Source organism: Tachypleus tridentatus, chromosome 7 (assembly GCF_004210375.1).
Source record: "Tachypleus tridentatus isolate NWPU-2018 chromosome 7, ASM421037v1, whole genome shotgun sequence".
Classification (NCBI taxonomy): domain Eukaryota; kingdom Metazoa; phylum Arthropoda; class Merostomata; order Xiphosura; family Limulidae; genus Tachypleus; species Tachypleus tridentatus.
Window position 1 is genome coordinate 59648454 of NC_134831.1, and position 24834 is coordinate 59673287.

Genomic DNA, 24834 nt, shown 5'->3' on the forward strand with positions numbered 1-24834 from the left:
TAGAAAGTTATGAATTAATTAATAGCTGTTACGGAAGACTTATTCAACGACTATGAACTAGAAAGCAGTGTAATCTGTAAGTTCCAGATGTAGGAACTATATACATTTATCTCTACAACTTTATTTTGTACTTAATGCATTTTGAAAGATTTAAAATTATTCTTTGTTTTCTTCCATCTTCTTGTCCTACTTTGTGACGCGGAAGGATATTAAACAACACGCTCTCACATGGTGCCATTTCACTCCAGCTGGGGAAACATTCCGCACTGCAAGGCTTGCGAATCGCACAAATGAATATCTGGGGATCCGTACGAACGTGAGTTCAGTTTTGCGAATCAACAGACGATTATTTAGATGCCGAAATGGACAAAAGTTGTGCAGGAAACTCTTTCTTATCCGAGTTGATATCACCTGTTAACCATTCATCTTCGTTGCTCAATAATCCGGAGCAACTTAAAACTCAAGGTAAGTTTTATCTTGTTTGTATAAAAAGCCAAAATGGAATCTAAAAACATTAAGAACCTGTGGCTTAGCTGACTGTCTCGTATCGCTTTAGGGATAACGTGCTTATAAGAAACTTTTTGTAGTGAAGTCACTGCTGTGAGTCACAAGAGTCAATGAAGTGTTATGTTCTCCTTTTCTTATTTCTCACTGATTAGCTGTTGTGTTTTTACGCGGACAAAGACAGGTTAATGCAGAAGATATAAAATTAAATCAGATGCTGGTGTTCAAAATTAAACTACTTTGAAAAAAACTGGAATAAAAATAGTCTTGAATAGAGCTGTGACTTTAGTTGAAAGAAGATGAATGCTGAAATTTCTTTACACTTTTTAACGTATAGCTTTAAAAACAAGTGATACTCTTGCAAAATACGACTCTTGAGTTTAACCGTAACGAAACAGTTGTAAGAATTGTTGAGATAAAAAAAGTACGATAGAAACTTCGAATGTACCAACGTTGGAAGACTGGTAATTTATAAACATTCCTTAATGCGACAACTTTGCATTTTTCTGCCATTTTGTTTACAATTTACTTACTGAAAGCTATTAACTCCGGTAATGTGTGGCTTTCAGTAAAATATTCCTACGTTTTTATTATTTTGTCACTTAGAAAGAGCAGAAATATTGAAAAATTACGACTTGCTGTTTTAACTATGGTTTTTGGTGCAAAATGATTCTTTTAGCATGATTTATCTCATAATGATAAAAGAGTTATATGTATACAAAGATTTAGAAACTTTTCACGACATCAGAATGTTCCTGAAACAGGGAATTGTATTGTACTTATAACTACAAAAACACTTGCAGCGTGTGTACATCATTCTTGCCTGATGGAGAAGAATAGATGCAAGTATCTATTGTATAATGAGACAGACGTCTCGTAAGAAGATTGTTTATTTCGGCCGGAAATACAGTACGGTCTCTCTCAGAGTGAAATAAACTGTCGTCATTTGCGAAAACATGTTTTCGTTATCCATCTCGAGAACTTTTGTTTTTTAAAAGTAAAAATAAAAGTCCCCCTTTGACTTGACGAAAAGTGTTAAAAAAACAAACGTTTTAAAAATTCATCTGTATTTCTATACTTCGGAATATCATAGCCGTGTTGTGTCATTTATATGTCACAGAATAACACATACAATATGCCAAGATATTTGAAGCGTGGCATCTTGAAAACCTCTTAGTCAACGAGATGTCACCGAAATGTATAAAATATTTTCATGTTCATCCTTACAAACACACCAACTACCAACCATACAAAAATACTCATGAGTTGTCTAAAGTTTGGTTTGGTTTGTTTTGAATTTCGCGCAAAGCTACTCGAGGGCTATCTGTGCTAGCCATCCCTAATTTAGCAGTGTAAGACTAGAGGGAAGGCAGCTAGTCATCACCACCCACCGCCAACTCTTGGACAACTCTTTTTACCAACGAATAGTGGGATTGACCGTAACATTATAACGCCCCCATGGCTGAATGGGCGAGTATGTTTTGTGTGACGGGGTTTCGAATTCGCGACCCTAAGATTACCAGTCGAGTGCTTTGACCACCTGGCCATGCCGGGTCGTTGTCTAAAATAGGCAGTGGTGATGGAAAATCGACGGATTTTGAGCCCGTCTTCAAGTTTCCTTGCTGTGAATGAGAACTGCTTGGATCTGAAAGATTTTTGTAAGTTCTTGCCATCCCAAAGGGTAACCACAAATAATTATTGGTTTTAGAATTTCCGTACAAAACTATTCAAGGGCTGCATGCGTATATCCCCCCCCCCTTAATTTTGAATTAGTAGAGTAAAGAGAAGGCAGCTAGCTGACAGTACTCTCTGCCATCATTTGTGCTACTCTTGTCTGACTGAAATAACGGGATTTAATAGTCATTCTTACTGAAAAATATGGTCCCAAAGTGCGGATTACTTTCTTACAGTCCTCCGATGGTACAGCGGTAACTCTAAAAGTTTACAACGCTAATATCAGGAGTTCGATTCCTCTCGGTAGGCTCAGCAGATAGCCCGATGTGACTTTACTATAAGAAAGCACACACACTTTCTTATAGTAGTGGAACGTCAATCACAAACCCTCAGATTCACAGTCTTTGCAATCTAACCAGTAGGTCACGCCTAACCTCTTAAGTACATATAAATAAGTTGAATCTTCAAATATAGTTTAGTGTTTTCAGAATGTTATGAAACAAGCTTTAGTGATCGAACTATTTTTTTCTAAATTCTATATATTATTTAAGTTAATAAATATTAATGCAAATTTTAAGTATTTTATGTAAATTATTGCTAAACATGTTATTATCATTTTATTTTAAATTACGCACGTTCTTAATATTACAAAGAGCAAGGCACCATAAAGATAATTCCAGTAAACTTCAGTTTTAAGATGCAAAACAATATATATTTTTAAAGAAAAAATTTATATTATAAATATTGATTAAGTCACAAGAAACATTGCTGGTTATCTATTGTTGATATAAGACAAATTTCCTTATTTTAAAGTATGAATCATTTTCATGTTTTTTTTTTAAATAAGTTGCCCCTGTTTAAACTTAAAAATGTAGCTAATAGAAAACAACTTAAAATTATTAAAATCGCTGCAAATAAAGAGAAATCTATGCCCAAGATTTCAAACACGTGTTCCTTTTTCCCTTATTCTCCAACAGGGACAGCGGTATGTCTATGGATTTACAATGCTACAATTAGGATTTCGAGTCCTCTCGGTGGATACAGCAAGTAGTCCGATGTGGTTTTGCTATAAGAAAACACACACACACTTTTTCATGTACATTAATTTTTAACATTTTATTTTATTTTATTTTTCGATTTTATCACAATATAGCTGCATTTATTTGTTATTCGAGTTCTGCTTAATTTTCTCCAAGAACGTTTTATTACATATTCTGCAATTTTTGTTTTTGTATTTGAGGCAAAATATTATCTGAAGAACAAGACCTGTTTATTGTCAAGCACAAAGCTACACGAAGAGCTCTCTGTGGTTTGGCTACCATATGTATCGAAACCCGGATTCAAGCAGTATAAATCCTCAGACATTCTGCTGTACCACTGGGGGAGGGGCGACCTTATATATAAATCAAATATATCCTTGAGTCACTAAGCTTTTGTTTATTGAAAAAAACACACATGATATTCCAAATATTTAAAATACGTATGTCGAATTGTTGACAAGTCAATGTGTTAAATAATATAGAGTACATTTATACTATCAGTTATGATTGTCACATTTACTATCTATATGTAGTTATTTAGAAATCACCTTTTGAATCACTGTTCACTACTTGTGTTTTATTTCTATAAAGAATAATATATAATAATTCCTTGAGAACATTTAATAAAACGATGTCACGTGTTTTGTTTATTTCAGAACCAAATTTTACAAACTACAGTACGAAGAAACACTAAACGAATAGGCAGAATATTTGTAATATTAATCATACTCAAAAATAATGTTCTTTTTCTCTCCGTTACCGATTTCACATCTTTGTTGTTTCAACTCGCCTTTGTTTTGACATCCATAATGGACAAACTAAACACTTCTGCAAAACTAAGGGAATGTGAAAAAAAACAACAACAACACGAAAACCCAAAACATCTACAGTTTAAGATGTTTTATCATAACTATCAGGCACACATTTAAGTACTTACAATTTTAAATGTTGTTGTCTGAAATTCTTATACGACAAACTAATCTGGAACATAAAAAAGTAACAAAGTTTGTTTGAACAACGAAATGCTATATGAACTTGAAAGTCTTTACGAAGCTGTGTTGATTATATCATTAACCAATATTTCTAAATACATCAAAGTTTAAGTCAACAGAATGAACTAGAACAGAAACCATATTAACCAACGAATCGCTAAAGTACTTCTTTTGTGTGTGCGCCCAAGTTATTTGTGTTAGTGGTTTAAGCAGGTCAACTTAAATTAGCACGTAGTTCGAGAAATAATGTTTTAACATCAGTGTCATTGGCAGCGCTTCTTTTATGTAATGTAATGGAGTGTATAATCTTTTGCTGTTTGCTGAATGCGGCTTGAGGTTGGAAAAGCTATTTATACTACACAGAAAAATGTTTGTACTCTCTGATAACTATCAAGTACGTGGAACACTTGACTGCAAAAAATGGAATATATTTTTTTAACCCTCAAAACTTCTAGTTTTAGTGAACGCTTAACATTTAAAATAATTAATAACGTCTATGAAAATGCTGCGTTATTATTAGCTTCGTGCAGGGTGTGGCTTATTGGCTAGCATATCAAGACTTTGAATCCGAGAGTTTATGACTCATGTTCCGTTGTCACAAAACCCCACAGGTGGAGTCATTGGTGGGCTATAGGAGTGAAGGCAAAATCCTAGTAATCAGTTAAACAAGTGCAGCCCAACAGTTTGATGTAAGCTGTGTTGATTAACTGCCTTTCGTTTTGTTTAACAATTTAAAATTAGGGATGACCATGCACAGTTAGTCTTTTGTAGAAACAAATTACTAGTTTTCTATGAAATTTGGGCAAAATTAATTTTTTAGATATTTTCTTAAAATAAATATTCGAAACCTTAACACTTGCTACAAACGTTGTATTTAAATTATTGTAATATTAAAAATCAGAAGTGTAACCTAATACACAGTTTTATGAAGTAAACATTATATTAAGTACATTTAACTAGTGTGATTAAAATTTTTAGGCTCTACTGTAACGGTATAGCTACGTCAAATGAAGACAAGAAAAATGCAACTCAATTCTAAAATGTTGTGTTGTAGTGTTGTTGTATTTAGATATTCAATAAAATGTTTTCTTTCAAGGCTTATTTTAGAAATGAGGTAACATGATATTACTGTTACAAACTAAAAGTTAAATAAATACTTATCCGCTCTGTCAGTTCTAGGAATTTTTTATACATCTTGGTAAAACCTCTATATTGCGTCATTGCTGTACTATATTCGACTTGGTTTTAATACGGGAAATGCTTAATCTAAAAGTAACAATCAGCTCGCAAACATAGATATTACACTTGATCACTAAAGACGTAGTGAAAACAAACTTCCCTACGAGACGGAGTTGCCAATATGATACACTTTCAAATCAGAATTGTTACATATCCGTAAATAATTGTTCCGTCAATAATTTGTTCTATATTCTTCACAAATTTCAATTTTCAACAGCAACAAAAACCAAACTGTCTCTCACTGAGTTCACAATGACATTGGCTTATGATAAAATAAAAGCTGAATTATTAAAAGTTCGTAAAATTATCAGAATTGTGAGGATTTTAAGTTCCACAGCAGAAACTCTGGAGTACCTTGTATATCTGTAGTAGAAACAGAAGGTACAGGTTTCATACGACATGTATGGACGTAAATCATTTTATAAATTTATCCGAAGAATAAATGATGTCCATTGACGTCAAGAATGAGTAATCTTGAATACAAAAATCTTGTGCTTACAGCTAAAAAGTAAAACTAATTCAGGCGATCTTGAGTAGAAAAAGGCAGCATATAAATACACGGGAAAGTGCACTGGCTGTAAATAAAAGTTATTGTGTGACATATTAACTGTGATGAATCTTGTCCTCAAACATAAAAATCCGATCTCCACTATCCTGAAGAAAACAAAAGCAATATTCAACCATAGTGAAGAGTACACAAGCTGTAGATTCTACTGTTCAGTCATTTTGAACCTTGCGTTTAAAAATAAATTTACTTTTATGATCTTTAGATGAAAAATAAATTAAATAAAAGCAATTTCAAAATACACTGTAATAGTGAACAAGTTGTAGGTTTACCATGTAGAATATTTGTTGTAGTGAACAAGTTTTAGGTTTACCATGTAGAATATTTGTTGTAGTGAACAAGTTGTAGGCTTACCATGTAGAATATTTGTTATAGTGAACAAGTTGTAGGTTTACCATGTAGAATATTTGTTGTAGTGAACAAGTTGTAGGTTTACCATGTAGAATATTTGTTGTAGTGAACAAGTTGTAGGTTTACCATGTAGAATATTTGTTGTAGTGAACAAGTTGTAGATTTGCCATGTAGAATATTTGTTGTAGTGAACAAGTTGTAGATTTACCATGTAGAATATTTGTTGTAGTGAACAAGTTGTAGATTTACCATGTAGAATATTTGTTGTAGTGAACAAGTTGTAGATTTACCATGTAGAATATTTGTTGTAGTGAACAAGTTGTAGGTTTACCATGTATAATATTTGTTGTAGTGAACAAGTTGTAGATTTGCCATGTAGAATATTTGTTGTAGTGAACAAGTTGTAGATTTGCCATGTAGAATATTTGTTGTAGTGAACAAGTTGTAGATTTACCATGTATAATATTTGTTGTAGTGAAAAAGTTGTAGATTTGCCATGTATAATATTTGTTGTAGTGAACAAATTGTAGGTTTGCCATGTAGAATATTTGTTATAATGATCAAGTTGTAGGTTTACCATGTAGAATATTTGTTGTAGTGTACAAGTTGTAGATTTACCATGTAAAATATTTGTTATAGTGAACAAGTTGTAGGTTTACCATGTAGTATGTTTATTATAATGAAGAGAATGTAGGTTTTACCATGTTGAAGATTTGTTATAGTGAACAATTGAAGGTTTTACATGTAGAATATTTGTGTAGTGAACAAACTGTAGGTTTTCACCACTGAAAATATTTTTTATGGTGAACAAACTGTAGATTTTGACCATGTAGAATATATGTTATAGTGTATAAGCTGGATGTTTTTACGGTGTAGAATATTTGCTATAGTAAACAACTGTAGGTTTTACTATGTAAAATATTTGTTACAGTGAAGATCCTGTAGGATTTACGATGTAGAATATGTGTCATACTGAACAAGCTGTAGGTTTTCTCCATTTAGAATATTTGCTATAGTTATCAAGCTGTAGGTTTTACCATGTAGAATATTTGTTACAGTGAACAAGCTGGTGAGAGATGTTGAAATATACTCCCTTCAGCAGTATGAATGTATGAATGAATATTTGTAGAAATACAATGTGATATCTTCGTACCATTTCTAGAGGGATAGTAATTTCCATTTTACCTTTTGGAAGAAAAGAGTAGAACTAAGCTTGTATGAAGTAAACTCCATACCATGTGTTCTTCAAATATAATATTTGTACAAAACTCGTTGAGGTAACTTTCTTTACCATCGACCATCTAGGCTGGTGACAACTGATGTGACTTAAAACTTTAGTTCTATGTTAATCAGAACCACACAATATGAGCAAAAATTGTAGCATATTTGCGAAACGTGATACTTATGTCGTTGTTTAGTAGTAAGCCAGATGCAGATACCCTTGATATATCGTTTTACCTGTACTGTTGAAAATGGGAGTTGAAACACTCATTTTTCTTAAAGAACATACTTGTTGTTTCATTTCAGAGATCAAAAACATGAACTCTTATTCTACAATAAAAATGAAATTACTGAATTTTAAGTAAGCTCACAAAACATAGGGGGAGGATAACAGTGAACAATTAAGTAGTTCTCCCTAAAATAATAACCTTTTAGATTAAGAAATGATAACAGCTGAAACTATAAAGCTGAAATTTTTGTAGTTTAATTTAATAACACAATTATTGTCTACATAGCACTGATAAAACAATAGTTGAGAAATCTAGTGTGTGTGATTATAGTGCGTTATCACAGCTGTCCGTGATGCCACATTATAGTTCACAGAAATATCATCCGTACAGTATCCGTTGCATCTGTCAATCAATTACATCTTGTGCGACTAATCAGTCCTATGCACTCTATATATCACTCTTACGTAATATAAATTAAACTTGAAGGTATTATTTGATATCTCTTTCAACTTTAATCCACATTCACGTTTGTAAAATATGTTGTGTTTGTTTTCGGCTCAAGTTAAACCTTTTTATTAAATACTTTCAGTTTGAAACCATATACTTAAAAAGCTTTGTCAGTTAGTTTCACCTGAACGAATTTATTGATAGGATTATTGTCCGGATTCATCCAGTTGTTTGTTGTATAAGCTTTAAAGAAGCGTATTACCTCATGATAAAACCTTAGCCCGGATCTACACAGTTGTTTGTTCCATCAGTATTAGCTAAACGTATATCCTGATAAAACTTTAGTCCGAATCTATACAACTGTTTGTTCCACTTCATATAAATTCGTGTGGAACCTATAATATAGACTCACACAAGTTGAATATTTTTATGTATTAGCTTGATCTACTATGATTTTCAGATTATTTATATCATTCGGAACAAGAAGATTCATCTTCAAGAGATTCACAGGACTGTACGTATGATTTGAGTACACTGTAAATAACACTGATGTTGCAGTTTAATATAAAACATACAGTTTCCAGTTAATGATTTACTGGTTGGATGGTACTAATTTCTTTATAATGTGTTCTGTTTTTCATTTTTAGACGCTGTTTTTAAATAATATTGTTTTTCTCAGACAATACTTAAAATAAAAAGGCACCTTTTCACCACACTTATGACTTTTATGAGTTACTCTCTTTTTCGTTAAATGCCATTTATAATTCTTACAGAGATGTTATTTTCTTTTAAAAGAAGAAATTAACAATAAGTTAAAAATTCCAGTTGTTAGCTAGCCTGTCGTATATAAGAAAATCCAAAATAAAATTTGCTCTTTGAACCTTGTATAACTATAGGCTCTATGTGGCATTAACTTTGAAATTTATGGTAATTTTTCATTTCTTGTGACACTCTCGACTCTCTATTTGTGTTTTTCTTTACGGGAAACAGACAAGTTACTGCAGGAAACAAACACGATGACACGTCTTTATAATGTGCTTTCCTTGTTTTCCGGGTGCATATCTGTTGCCCAGGAATTTACATTTCCGACATGTGTCAGACACTGAGGAAGTTGTCTGGTATTCGTGACTGGTGAAGGTTATAAGAGAAACTTGAAAAAAAAAGTTATCCTTGAATCATCAAAATATATGTTATACTTAATTATGAAACTACCTAAATTTGGGATTTGAAACTGACAAATCTTTAAATATAAGTAGATTGTCTACATGAACAAAATTTACATAATTTATTAATCTTTTTTATGAGTTAAAACATACTTTTTTCCACCATTCGAAGAAAGCTTTCTTTCGTTATCACTTAATGCTTGTGTTTAGTGAAGCTGTCAAGATTACAAAACAAATGTTTTAATACGAAGTTTATGTAATTGTTTTATTTTCATTATTATTTAAATTTACTAGATTGTTGGTTGTTTATTTCAAGAATAAAAATCAATATCTGGTGTCGGCTATTGGCTAAGCCCAGTTGAATATAACTGCTTACACTTACTGGGGATCCATATTCTCATCTCATGTCCCCGCCCCACCCCCCACTAGCACAGCTGTATGTCTTCAGACTTACAATGCTTAATAGCGGGTTTCGAGACCCATGGTGGGTAGAGTACATATGTAGCCTATGGTATAGCATTGTGCTTAATTTCAAACAAACAAACTGATGTCCCCTGGTGGTGATAAGTTGGTTCTTCTGGTCATGTGTGTGAAGCTTTCTAGTTCTTGTTACAAGTGGCTATTTTTTTTATGGAGCTCGCTCGCAAGATGTAGATTTCTAGTGGTTCAATATACCTTTTTTAACACAAATCAATAGTTCGACAACAACACATTTTCCTTGCTAAAAGCAGACGTTCTCTTTAAATGTTTTGTTTGTCCTATACTAATTCGAACAGTTATGACGTATATTTAACTAACAGGTCAGTTTCTCAAGTACGTAAGCAAATTTACTATGGTATATTTTATATCATTTGGCTGGTGTTGGTAGTTTGTGTAGATGGTTAAAAACTGGGGAAAATTCTTCAAGTATATGATTAATTATGTTTGACGAGGCTTAACTCCCAATGTTAGATTAATGGAGTCTCTGCACCACTCATGTACCCTAGTACGTCTTACAAAGGATCCCTACTTATTTGGTCCGTAAGATTTATTTATAATGCTGAGACAACTTCTGCTGGATTTTTAGATAAGTTAGGTCACAGTTCACTCTTTCTTTTTTGTACCTGCGATAGGAACACCTTCTCTGTTTTGTAAACCACTCGTGGCTTCAGGTGAAGTACAGACGAAAGTAACGTTTTGGTTGATGTCGTTATCACACCTGAAGTCATCGACTTCTTTGCCCTTTCTGCTATCAAGCAAGTAATCATCACTCCTAATTATCGTTCACGTGACACGAAACAAATATGAGCTGGTGCTGACGTAGCAAGTACCTTCTCGCATATATCCATTGATGCACGAACTTATGATAGAGCACTGGAGTTTCTTGAGTTCACGTAACCCTAATGATCTCGTTAGTTCTCAGTTAAGTTAAAGCTATTTTATTCTAATTATATATATTACATTTTTCGTTAACAAAATGTAACAAGTGCACAGCCATAAGTATATTTACATAGTACCTAGGTACACATACATGTATTTTTATCATAAAATATTCACATATTAACCTTTCTCAACGGATTACTATCTAGGACAGTTATAGCATTTATAAGTTTTTCTTTTATTTCATATTTTTAGTTTTACTTTATAAGTTGTTATATACATTATATATATGCATGCATATAAATGATATACTTATGAATAGATAACGAATAGATGTATGTTATGTCATCATCAACCTAATACAATGTATCTGTTTTTCGTTATTTATTGTCTTGAATCGAACTGACTGTTATAGCAGTTAGTAATTATTCATGCTCAGAAAACACTAATAACAATATTAACAATTTCCTTAACAGAACAGAAACTATAGAACCAGCCACAAACGCTGGGCACAACTTGAGTATCTTTAAATACTACTTGGATGATGTAAACGATTTTACATCTGTTGGAGTGGGTGCAGTGTAAAAAATTATATTACATTTTCATTGTATGTTTTTAGCTGGTATTAAAAATCCACCATAAACAAGAAAAAGGGTACTTACAAGAGTTCTTCAATACATGTTTAGTGATTCTCATTGTTCATTCTGATTTTATACTAGAAAGTTTTTTTCAAGTAAAAAACTAGTAGGCTTACTGAGGGTTTGAAACAACATGATATAAAGAAGATTTGGTAATTGCTGCACGTACGTATACCACAATTATTCACAACAATAAACGTATATATATATATCCCAATTAACCACCATAATATATGTGTGTGTGTATATAACACATGTTTAGGGACAACAAGGTGCCTGTTGGTCCATCTCGGCTGTCCCATCTTCTAAGACAAACTAACTCACTTAAATAAATTAATTAAAAATTTAAAGCCAGCACTTATCATTCATATATCTATCAAACTTTCTTTTACACTCATTACACATCATCCGAAAGTAACCAATTCCATAGGCCAACCACCCTATTTGGGAAATAAAATTGTTTCAGCTGATGATGGCTTCTACGTTGCCTAAATCTATATTTGTATCCCTTAGTCGTATAATTCTCACTGTTAAATATGAAAAATGTTAAAGTATTGACATTATCAATTCCTCTTGCAATCTTAAACACTTCAATCAGATTTCCTCCAACTCGTCTTTTTTCAAGAGAAAACAATTTTAAGGATGTTAACCTCTGTTTATATGGCAAACCTTTCATCTTAGTAACCTTTTTCTTATGAATCCTGTCCAGCAATTCAATGTCTTTCCTAAGGTAAAGAACCCAATACTGAACACAATATTCCAGATATGGCCTTATCAGTGATCTATACAATGAAATTATAACCTATTTAGACTTGAATTTAAAATTTCTATAGATACAACCTAAATTCCTAGCAACAGCACACTGCTTGGATGGCGTAAGAGAATGGTCAACCCTTACGCCAAGATCCCTTTTTCATAACACTGTTAAGGTTATCCCCATCTAAATTATAGCCATAATTAAACTCATGATAGCCCACATGCAATACCTTGCATTTGCCATAATTAAAATTCATCTGCTATTTATCTGCCCAACTCATTAAATTTTCACCCGATGAAACAGCGATAAGTTTACTGAATTACTATAATAATAACTGTGTTTCGATTTCCCATGGTGGACACAATATATAGTTCAGAACGCCTTTGCTCTAAAAATAAAGAAACAAAATTTTGACGCTTGTGCAAATCTTTGTTTCTGTTACCGTGACATTTGTGTGTACTTTGTAAGCAAAACAGAGGCTATACTAAAAAGTCCGTTGAAACATAGAAATACATCCACACACAGTTAAAAGGTATATTAAAAACGTAAAAACTTCCAACAAAAAGTTTGAAAAGGAACATAGAAAAACCTATATATGCTGCGAACAAAGTCTGTTAAAAACCTAGAAAGGTTTGGTAGCGGGGTTTAAGAGAGATTAATTTTTCAAAGATCCGGCAGACAATGCGAACGTTGTCAGCAGAAATTCCCTAATTCTCAATATGGAATGTGTAGTAAAAAATGCAGAACTTTATTATGAAGACAACGAAATTTTAACAGTATATAACATATACAAAGTCCTTTGGTGGAAAGGAATTAAGTTTACGAAGTTACAACGCTAAAATTCGAAGTTCAATTCCCTGAGGTGGATACAGCAGATAACCTTATGTGGCTTTTAGAAACAAACACATAACTTCTACGCGAATCATTTCAGTTACATTTAAAGCTATGACCGCTTATTATTTTTATTAAGTTGAAGATGATTTGTTTAGCTTTCTTCTTCAAGATATTCTCAAGACCTTTACTGCATTCTTCTGCATGGCATCTTAAAAGCACGATTTAAGATGTTACATTTCTCCTTTCAACCTTTATAGAATTCAGCAACCTTGCTGTCAGTTCATCTATGGCAGTAAGCAGTTACGCGTAACTTACTGCAACTTTGCATAACCTTCAAGGCCTACTGCTCTGTTCCAATTATACACATTACAATCTCAGAGATACCAGCTGCTTACAGAAGTACATCCGGTCCACAGTTTTGTCATCTCCACCCACACCCAGCACTCCTATTTCTATGATTCACAGCTATGTGTAAGAATTTTTGCGTAAAGCTACAAATAGGACGTTTTGTGTATAGGCGTTTCTAACTTTGATTTGGTAGATTACAGGGTAGGCAGTTAGTCAAGAATACCTACCGCCATCTTTTGGGCTTACTTTTGTCTGACCGAATAGTGGAATTTGACTGCCACCCTTATAGCACATCCACAGTTCCTAAAGATAAATAATTGTTATTATTCACATCTGATATTAAGAATGTCAGGAGTAATATAAATTTGCTTTTAAACAAATCAAATTACATTATTAATTTACTTACTAACAAATATACTCACGCCTTATGAGAATTTATTTCATTGACTTCATATAGTTAATCACTATGTATATGTCTGATGAATCCAGGAAATGAGAAATGCTACCCATGCTGCGCGTGGCATCAACGTTTCTTTTGTATGAAGTCAGCTTCATGTAGTCAATATTAAAATGGCTTCCAGATGATTTGTACCCTTCATCATAGCGCTTACCCTTTAGGCTCTCCAGTGGGGCACAGTGGTAAGTTTGCAGGCTTATAACACTAGTATGCAGGTTTCGATACCAATGGTGGGCACACTACAGATGGCCCATGGTGTAGCTTTGTACTCAATTTCAAACCAACTAGCAAACAAAGCTTATCCATTTAATTTACTATTTTTAGAGGATCCATTCAGCTTCGCCAACCAAATTTCCTTGGAGCTGATTCAACCAGTTCTTCTCTACAATTTGTAACATCAAATTACCAGACATGCACTGTAAGTACAATGCTAAACTCAAAAGCATAACTGCACAGGAGATCTTAAGTAAACTTTTTGAACACTTCCAGACTATAGAATAGCTGAGTAAGTATAGGTTCGTGACTCCACGTAGTCTGTATCACTATTACAAGAAAAATATGTGAGGTGCAGTGCGAAAGTTTCATATAATGTATGTGTGATATACGATGTCTAAAGAGTAGGCTCAGATAGGTTTTTGTGGACGTGGATTGTTTATCTACATGCATATATATATTTGTTATGAATAATTGCTCTTCAATTTTATTTCTATAAAGTAAAAAGTCTTTATAAACACTTTTTACTATTAAAATGCCTTAGGTTACCATCTTACATTAGTGGTATTTCCAAAGTTTTTATGCTACAAATAACGTTTTGCCTGGAACGTGTAAACATGGAGCTGTGTGAACCTCAACAAAACATTTGATTAAATATTAAATAACTAGTTTTATTTTCAAGAATTAAAACTCAAAATTAGTTGATTACAGGTATTTGAAGAAATAGTCTTTTGTTTTGTATTTATCGGAGTGTTTAGGGTTATTTTCACACGTATGTACTAGGAACTTTGTGGGTCAGTTTTTCTTCAGTCTAATACTTATAGAAATCGTTTTTATATGTTTTATGTATCAGTACTACTGAGTATATAAAAGTTTTCCCAAGAAAGATGTTTTTTTTTTTAATTTTATATATCTGACAAACTTAACGACTTCAGATTGTAGTTTCGGAGCTTAATGAGAAATGTTATAAAGGTATATTTTTTGCCGTATAGAACCTATTCATACAATCCAGTTATTCTAACAAAAGCGATTTATTCGATGAAATATCTCATTTCGTGATGACGTTAGTGAAGTGATACTTGTAGTAACAGGATCTAAGAATAATTCATGGAAACAAAGGGACTTTCTCTAAGTTTATTTACATTTGAGTTCCGTACGAAAGGCTCCATGTAAAGTAATAAAATATTGCATTTAAGGTCATATGTAATAAACAGTTTGTTTATAACTAAATTGTAGATGGATTATTAAAGTTCTTTCTATGCCTTATCTTGTGACTTGTAACACTTAGTCTAAATGGTTTTTACCTCAACTATTCATCGCTGTTTTTTTTATTCCAAGTAATACATTTGATTATGAATGCTTGTGGTGTTTCGTAAATGATTTCTCTTTCCCAACATGATTTCCATTTTAGAGAATCTAAATAGGAAGTAATTGCTATAGCGTTAACGTGCAGCATTTTTACACCCTGTCTTGGTTCTATATTTTTATTTTGAATGCTATGATTGCAAGCTACTTATGATAACCTAAAAGCTTTTCACACGATTTTACCTCTTTCTGTATAAATTTAAGTGGAGCTTAGAATTTTTTAATGAATTCTTTTCTATTGTGAAGTATATATGGGCTGTTGTAAAAAGTTCTTCTTTTTGATTTCTGATTGAATTGGTTACGTTTAATATAAATAAATCACTCATATTTCGAAGATATTTAAGTGCTTAATATAAGCATGTTACGCGTCGATCTCCTGTGCATAGTAAAAAAATAAAATATTTGTACACATTCTTAAATTTTTTATTGTCAAAATTACTAGTAGATAAATGTATTTGATCAATCATGTTAGGGTTAAAACTAGAGAGTGAACACGTACGTTTGGTTTTTGATTAACACATGCTCATTTTGTTGAATATACCATTATAATAAAGTTATACATACTTTACAGTTTCCAACTGTATATTTTAAACACACCCCACTTTTAGCAAAAATATATTTGGGGACTGCTTTATATTCGTCTTTTGAAAACAGTTCCAATTCGTCCAAATACATAGATTGATTTCATGGCATTGTAAAAAACAACTAATAAACATTAAGAGAAAAATAATTATAATATATTCTTTATATTGTAAATAACACGAAGAATCTTTTGTACTTCTCATTTCGTGAAAATGTAAATTTGAATTTTTAATACTGTTATTTTATTCCTATTTTACGTTTTCTTATCAAAATAATCATTTTTATATTATTAGATTAACTTCTTTTCTGTAATTTATATACTTTCTTAAGCTTATAAAAGGCCCAGCATGGCCAGGTGGTTAAGGCACTTGACTCGTAATCTGAGGGTCGCGGGTTCGAATCCCTGTCGCACCAAACATGCTCGCTCTTTCAGGCGTGGGTGCGTTATAACGTGACGGTCAATCCCACTATTCGTTGGTAAAAGAGTAGCCCAAGAATTGGTGGTGGGTTATCATGACTAGCTGCTTTCCCTCTAGTCTTACACTGCTAAATTAGGGACGGCTAGCGCAGATAGCCTTCTTGTAGCTTTGCGCGAAATTCAAGAAACAAAACCAACAAACAAGCTTAAAAAATAATAATATAAGTGTTCTATGAGAAAAAAATATTTTCACCTCTACTTTAAAGATAATAGAATAAGATTAGCTGCTTTTAATTTTAGACTTGCATGTAAACTAAAGCTTAACTATATATCAGAGAAAAGCAAGATTAATCAACGAAATGGAAATATGAGGAGTCGAAATCACCGAGATAAAACCACATACCAACTTCTATTGTCAGAAAGATATTAACATGAACACTGAATAGTAGAATAAACAAAAACATTCAACTATAAAGAAGTAGTTTTGTAGACTTTAAAGAATTGATATACATTGTATGGTAAAAAGTTGAGTCTTTATTTTCATAACTTAGGCCTAAGAGTTAGAAGTTTTACAAGAAGAAGGAACTTAAAGATCAATCACGAACAATTGTTAGTCTATTATGCTCCATCTTTAATTTTGGATAGAGTATATATAGATAGTAAAGTCAGAAGAGATAAAAGGAGTGAGAAAGTACAGTCACTGAAAAGTAATTCGTTTTCTGATAAATTATTTTCAGTACATGCAATGAATGGCAAAACAAATTATTCAATATTTTTGAATATTTGGATGAATTATTCATCTTATTACTAGGCTTGCCTTGCATGATATTACATTATATACTTTACACTTCTACAAAATGTCGCTTTTAGGTTTATATTATAATTCCTTCCTGAAACAATGGTTTATGAAGAAAACATTCATCTTCATTGTTACATGAACACAACATATCGCATGGACGATAGATCTTACCTGTGAATAAAGGCATAGTGTCAGAAGATATCGTGTTTGAAACACCGGTTTCTGCTGTTTAATTGTGAGATTAAGAAAAAACAAACTGAATTCACCGAATCTTCTCTTCTCTTGATGTTATTTGTTCCTATTTGTAAAACAATTATCTATATTTCCAAGTTAGATGTTTTATTGAGGCCAGTCAAAAATCGTAGGAAGTACTGTAAATCTATATTCATAGATTTGATCTCCTACGTTAGCTTTACCCATCAATACAAACAACCGACTCCATCAAACATTCTTTGATGCTTCCCTCTGAAAAAATAGATGTGAAGGCGTTTTATTTTTTGTAGTCATTGGTTGTAGAGAAAAGTTTCAAAGTGATTTTTTATATCGAAACTAAGGACATGCTGATAATAAAAGTGTTGTTGATATACATATAATTATTTTTATTTGCTTTTACACGCATTATTCGCATTCAAAGCCGCTTGATGATCTGTCTAGAGAACTTAGATTTGAATTATTGGTTATGTTAAGCCACTCTTAACCGTCCAATTTGCAGGCAACTCTGGGCTTTACGGTTACAGCCAAGGATAAGCGTTGAGATAAACTAATTGTGTAAGAACGCAAAATTAGTTCTGAGAGTTATTGCGCTTTGAGACGAAGAGAAGCAGAGGACCTCTAATTATTTCAGGCTGCTCGTGGAAAATGAAGGGTTAGGTATCCTCAGTTTAATAATTACACTGCTATTATATGTACATTAACGTAAAGCCGACAACAATACGCTCTACGAATAATACAAAAACAGTTAGTTTACTATTTTGTTACAAGGAGAGGGGTACAAGGGAAGTGACAGAGGAAATAAGTTATTTATAAAACTAGTTTATCTATCAGAGTTTTAGTCTGGAACAAATCTGAAATTGGCTCTGGTAAATACGAATCTTAAATAATAATAAAAAAATTTAGCTCATAAATGTAAAGGGTGTCGTGTTCCATTAGCAGTGAAAAGAAGGCTACATTACATAAAATTAAAACCTTTGCAACCGTTACATAGTTTTTCTGTACTCATGTACATAAAGTATGTTTGGAAAAAATACATTTTGTGTAATGAAGTTTTGTGGATCACTTTTGGACAGCTGTTTTTAAATCACATACCCTTATTGTAAGTTCAATCAAATATACAGTCAGTTCCTTTAATTGCTTAAATAGCTTTAGAGGTTATTTTTACAAAAAAAGGTTTCACTCATAAAGAAGATTATTTGGTGGCGCTTAAAAATAGAAGTAGTTCCATTGTTGGGCAAAGGAACAGATAATTCGTGACGTAATGATGTGCACGCCAGCAGGCGCTTCGCTGCAGATGAGGAAATTGAATATGTTGCAATAATGGAGTCCGTTCCGTTGTTCAGGGCTACAATATTAAATTTCTCATATAATGCAAGAGCAGTGCACAACTAGTATGGGAAAGTTGTAATTATTCTAAAAAGACGGAGGTTATAGATGACAGTCAGCTAGTGATATCTAATACTTCTATCAATCAAAGTATTAATTTATCTCAGTAATGCACTTGTTTATTCAGTCGACAATACTTTGTTAGGTAGGCGACATGGTTTATAAAGTTCTGTTAAAATAATTCTTCCTTAAACAAATAACAGCCTTCAACCTGTAAAACTATTGTCAGCAAAAACAAAATAAAAGGCCTGGCATGGGCAGGTAGTTATGACAGTCGACTCGTAATCCGAGGGTCGCGGGTTCGAATCCCCGTCGCACGAAACATGTTTGCTCTTCCAGCCGTAGGGGTGTTATAATGGGACGGTCAATCCTACTATTCGTTGGTAAAATAGTAGCCCAAGAGTTGGCGGTGGGTGTTGATGACTAGCTGCCTTGTCTCTAGTCTCACACTGATAAATCAAGGACGGCTACCGCAGATAGCCCTCGTGCAGCTTTGCGGGAAACTAAAAAAAAGAAATGTGGAAACAACGTCAGATGAACGATAAACAAATTATTAAATTCATAACTAATATTAACATAAGCAAAGTCCGTTTTTATATCTAACCGTTATGGGAGTCTGGTGTAAACAAATGGAAGAAAAAGACGCCAGTGGCGATCCGTATTATTACGACTATTATGTTTGTAAAAGACAAAATCAACGCTGTTTCAAACGCAGAAAATTATTAATAATTTCGCCATTTTTTCTCGACTTTAGAAAGATTCACACCAAGTTCTCAAAGTAATTTGAAGAGAATCTCTTGGCGCCTCTAAAAACTGCTTAATGTGTTGACAACAGTTCTAGTTTGAAATGTGCGAACGGGTCGTGAAGTGACAGCTAAAAAGCTCTTCTGTGCCAGTTTTCTTTCTCAATCAATTATAATTGATATTTCGTGGAAATCAAATATCGATTTGAGTGTAGTTATGTGGGCCTATGAAAATCAGTCTCGAAGAAAAAAATGTTTTACAGGTAGAAACAAAAGTAAGCTTTAGTTGACAAATGTGACAATCTAAATGTTCAATACTGTTCATCGATACAAGATGTACTAACTACGACATACCTCTGACAACTTAGTCAATTAAAAACAGTGAATTAATAACTTATTGTCTTCCAATGACATAGCGGTATATCTGCGGACTTTCAACGCGTGGCCCGGCATGGCCAAGCGCGTAAGGCGTGCGACTCGTAATCCGAGGGTCGCGGGTTCGCGCCCGCGTCGCGCTAAACATGCTCGCCCTCCCAGCCGTGGGGGCGTATAATGTGACGGTCAATCCCACTTTTCGTTGGTAAAAGAGTAGCTCAAGAGTTGGCGGTGGGTGGTGATGACTAGCTGCCTTCCGTCTAGTCTTACACTGCTAAATTAGGGACGGCTAGCACAGATAGCCCTCGAGTAGCTTTGTGCGAAATTCCAAACAAACAAACAAAACTTTCAACGCTAGAAACCGGATTTCGATACTTATGGTAGGCAAGGTATAGATAGCCCATTGTGTAGCTTTGTACTTAACTTCAAATAAACAATAGTAACTTATTAGAGATATTAAGACAATATCAAAATATTTACTTCCACGTTATAAATATTGTTTAAATGTGCTTATTTTCCAGCTCTTACGTACATCACTCTATATTACACATTGTATGGTAAGAAGTTGTAGTAAAAATGTTCGTTAGTTGTCGTGTGGTCGTTAAAATAGCAACATTCAGATGCATTATAAAATTCATACGTACTTTGTGCGTTTATAAATTACTTTTATATAATTACATTATGAGGACTGTCTTACTTTTATATAATTACACTATGAGGACTGTCTTACTTTTATATAATTACATTATGACGACTGTCTTACTTTTATATAATTACATTATGACGACTGTCTTATTGATCAGGGACGAGTGTTTTTGGCTAGCGTGTCAATAAAACATTTGTACATTAGTAAAATGGATTTAAAACAAAACGTTTTGGAATAGACTGCCGGTAGAATTTCTTGGTACAACGTTCTCCAATGAAATAAGCGATTCATTGGTAAAACACATACATTGCGATTGATTTGTTAATATCGAGATCATAAGAATTAATCAACCAAATGATGGGATTTGTTGAGTATATCAATAATACACGCATGGCAGTATCACTCAGTGAAAAAAAAACAAACAATTGTTCTTGTAAAAAAAAGAAACCGTTAGGGAAGTTAGTACTTAGGTCGGTTAGGCAAATTTATAGACAACGTCAGCAAGCCGATGGCGAAATGTAATCACGTGACTTCATAAAGTAGATCTTGGTCCCAGGTAAGCAGATTACTGTTCGAAAATATCCAGTTTCTCTAACACTGGTAGTGTTTTAAGAATCCTAATACTTTTTCTACTGAGATTATATATGATAGCTAGGCGAATTACAGCATTTCAAAATACATTAGTAATGTTATCAACATCTTTGAGTGCGATCTGGTTCATGCTGACAACACTTGCTTCTGTGGACGTTTGAAGCCTTTGGCATACTTTATAGAGCAGTGAAACCCATTCGCGTACACTAACCAATAAAAAATTCCTTTTCAATAAATTCTGACTTAACCCTTCGTAACTATTTAATGAGATACGTATTTACTTTTAATGTGTTTGTTTTTAGTGCAAAGCAACTTAATGAGCTATCTACGTTCTTTTCATCACAAAAAAAATGAACTCCACTGACCCATCATTCACTGGGGAAATTAGTTTTTAGTAAGTATAGATTGAGGATGTAACATTGGTAAGATGATAAGTCACTTCATTAAAGTTTTGAGCTAACATTATATTGCAGCTGTTGTGATATGTTTGTTAAACAGCTTTAATTATGGGTACTTAATGTTTCCCAATATTGCTAATGTTTTCATATTATTCATGTACGTACATATATGTGTTTATACAGAACTGTCATACGCTAACTAAATTGCTTTGATTCCATTGAATATATTTTATCAATAGAAATGAAGTAAGTGTAGGTTCAAACATGAGTGTTAATTTTCTCAACACATAAACACAGGTATTTCCGATTCAAGTTTGTTTGTTTGTTTTGAATTTCGCGCAAAGCTACTCAAGGGCTATGTGTGCTAGCCATCCCTCATTTAGCAGTGTAAGACTAGAGGGAAGGCAACTAGTCATCACCACCCACCGCCAACTCTTGGGCTACTCTTTTAACCAACGAATAGTGGGATGGACCGTAACATTATAACGCCCCAACGGCTGAAAGGGTGAGCATGTTTGGTGCGACCGGGATTCGAACCCGCGACCCTAGGATTACGAGTCGAACGCCTTAACCCACCTGACCATGCCAGGGCCCTTTCGATTGAAGAAAAAATAAATGTTTAAACAAAATTAAATTTATAATAATATTAAAAGAAACGTTAACCTTGGTTAAGACTATGAGCTAATTTTATAGGCCTAAAGGTCTCAAAACATAGCAATTGAAAAAATGATAATTTGCATCAGCTTTCTTTCTCACTTCGTTTCTTCCATTTTACTGTTAAGTCATCGTGAATGTATAGTTTTATATTGCATTTCCAGGCATAGTCTTACGTTAGATATACAGGGTGTTGGGAAAGTTGCTGTGCACTTATATATGTATATGATTACGAAACTGCACAGTGACTTTCCGAACACCTTGTAGAATAAATGATTTCTTTGGTGTGTTTTATGGCAAATTTAGTTTGTTTATAGAAATCATCACGGAATCCATCTAAGTTACTTCTATAAATGTTCCTTTTTTGGGGAACTGTTGTTTGACATTTTCAACATGAACAGTGTTTTAAATGACACACAGGTTTAACGGTCAGCTTATTAGAAGAAGAACAACCATTTAGCATCTTTTTTTTTTTTTACGACGCGATTACAGATAAATGTATGGAGCGTGCTCAATAGGATATTGAAGCTCGAGCCTTGGATCATGGAATACTTAGCTCTGCACGCTAGCCAATGGTCATGACCGATCCTTTGGTTGATTTTTAGAAGAGTAAGTTGTGTTTGTTCAGACGGAGTAAAATAATAGTCAGAAACAGTAACGGTTTCAGATTAAGAACGAGCGCAGATATAATACGTTAAAAATCAGCGAAAGGTTTCTTCAATGGGACAACACCTAAGTGGTGAATACTTTCAGTGTTTGTATAGAGCAAACAAATTTAGGAGAAGACTTGATAAACCAGTTATTATGTTAATTCTTATTTGTATTTGAAATTTACATAAAACATGAGATTAGGAACCTGTTCTTGACCAGCTACGTATCAAGTTAAAAAAGTGCGTCTTCAGACAAACGAAACTTCTTCCTTTCATATATACCCGCATTTCTAGAAATGTCAGCCAAGAATTACCTTACTGCTTGTAATTTTAGACTTTGGAATATTTTAGTAAATTCGATAGAAATATATATATCTGAAGATTAAATATTAAAATTATGTGGGTAGGAAGTCCAAGTCGTATAGAAACATAAAATTGCAGGTTATTTGTATGGAATTGTAAAGTTACCAATAAGCATTCGAAAACACATGATTAAATATTGCAGTTTAATCTGAGCAGAAATGGCGGACGTTACTCAACATCTGATAGTAATATTGTACTTTATATGAACTTATTTAATGTTCTATAAATTTGCTATTTTCCAGTTTATTCACTGAGATCGGAGCTGCAAGATTCTCACACACACACAACGTCTATAAATCGTTCCAGTACGTATTACTTTAAACACACACACACACACACAAGAAAAGGTGACAACATTTATTCAACAGCGTTTCTGGCGTTCGACCATCTTCAAGTGAAGCCATGGTTGCTAAGAGGAGAGACATCCGACACGCGAATCGATATTTTTTCTTCTATCTTTGTGCTAATGACAAAAAAATATATAAGTTGGCGATTTCTCAATTGTAACACACAGTGAAATCGTTTCATGTTATCAATGTATGCCAGCAACTTATGAAGTGATAAAACTAATAGATGAGTAGCCCTAATGAGATCTCATACAAGAAGACTTCTCCACCTTTTTCGAGGCTCGGAATTGTGCCTTAATATCTTGATGGTTGAAGACAAGCATGATACCTATTTAAATTAGGATATCACTTGTACATAGTTAGCAAGATACCAAAGAATAATGTGTTTTAAAATTATTAGTGATCTGCACGCCGATTTGACTCGAGTGCATGAAAGACAAACAACTTATTTAGTATGAGATTACCATAACAGGAAACTAGCTTCTTCCAGTCAAAGTTAAATCGTCTAATGACGTTTTGGTAGAACTGTCTTATAACTTAGAAGCAAAAGACTAGAGGAAAGGCAGCTAGTCATCACCATCCACCGCCAAATCTTGGGCTACTCTTTTAACAACACTTAGTAGGAGTTACCGTCATATTTTACCAGCCCTCCCATGGTGGAAAGGGTGAGCATGTTTGGTGTGACGGGGATTTGAACCCGTGACCCTCAAATTACGGGGCTAACGTCCTAAACACCTGGTCATGCCGGGCCTCTCCATATTTGTTGACAGTACTAATTTGGGGGGAGGGGGTATAGAAAGATGTTTTTTTTTTTAAAGTCGTAACATTTGACTCTTGTTCCCACCAATAAGATTCTTGTTTCTACTAACAGCCAAAACTGAGGATAAACCGAGAGAATAAATATAATACAGTTATTATGAAATAAATACTTGAGATTTAAGTATAAAGTAGGTTTAGTTACACTGCTGTCGAAGATAGTGAATTTTTTAAATTTTATTTTAAAATTCTGTGGAAATGGTAAAAATATATTTTCGATTTTCAAAACGGTAAGATTAAAAGTCTTTTCGTAACGTTATTTTATGTTTAATTCATTTATTATTTATTACGGATTTCATCACTAAATCTTCACTTTTATCCTCATTGCTTATGCAGTATATTTTTTTATATTTGGAAACACAAGCAACTTATAGTATAAAGTTTATTACATGTCATAATGTGGATATTCAAATATTGGTCGTTTAATAATTTTATAGTCTTCTTCCCTACGTGTTT

General features: G+C 33.2%; 1 protein-coding gene across 5 annotated transcripts in view; it reads left to right on the top strand.

The window, feature by feature from the left end:
• The first annotated feature begins 246 nt into the window (after positions 1-246).
• The window catches only part of LOC143255760 (KH domain-containing, RNA-binding, signal transduction-associated protein 2-like), a 140775-nt gene continuing 116187 nt past the window's right edge, over positions 247-24834 (top strand). For 4 of the 5 annotated variants that reach the window (XR_013030817.1, XR_013030816.1, XR_013030815.1 and 1 more), the window contains exon 1: positions 255-465. Coding sequence is in view for 1 of the 5 variants with exons in the window: in XM_076511938.1 (XP_076368053.1) it covers positions 363-465 (103 nt within the window). In the remaining 4 variants the exon portion in view is untranslated. Of the gene's footprint in view, positions 466-24834 lie in introns of all 5 variants that reach the window. The other variant, XM_076511938.1, reaches the window with a different exon arrangement.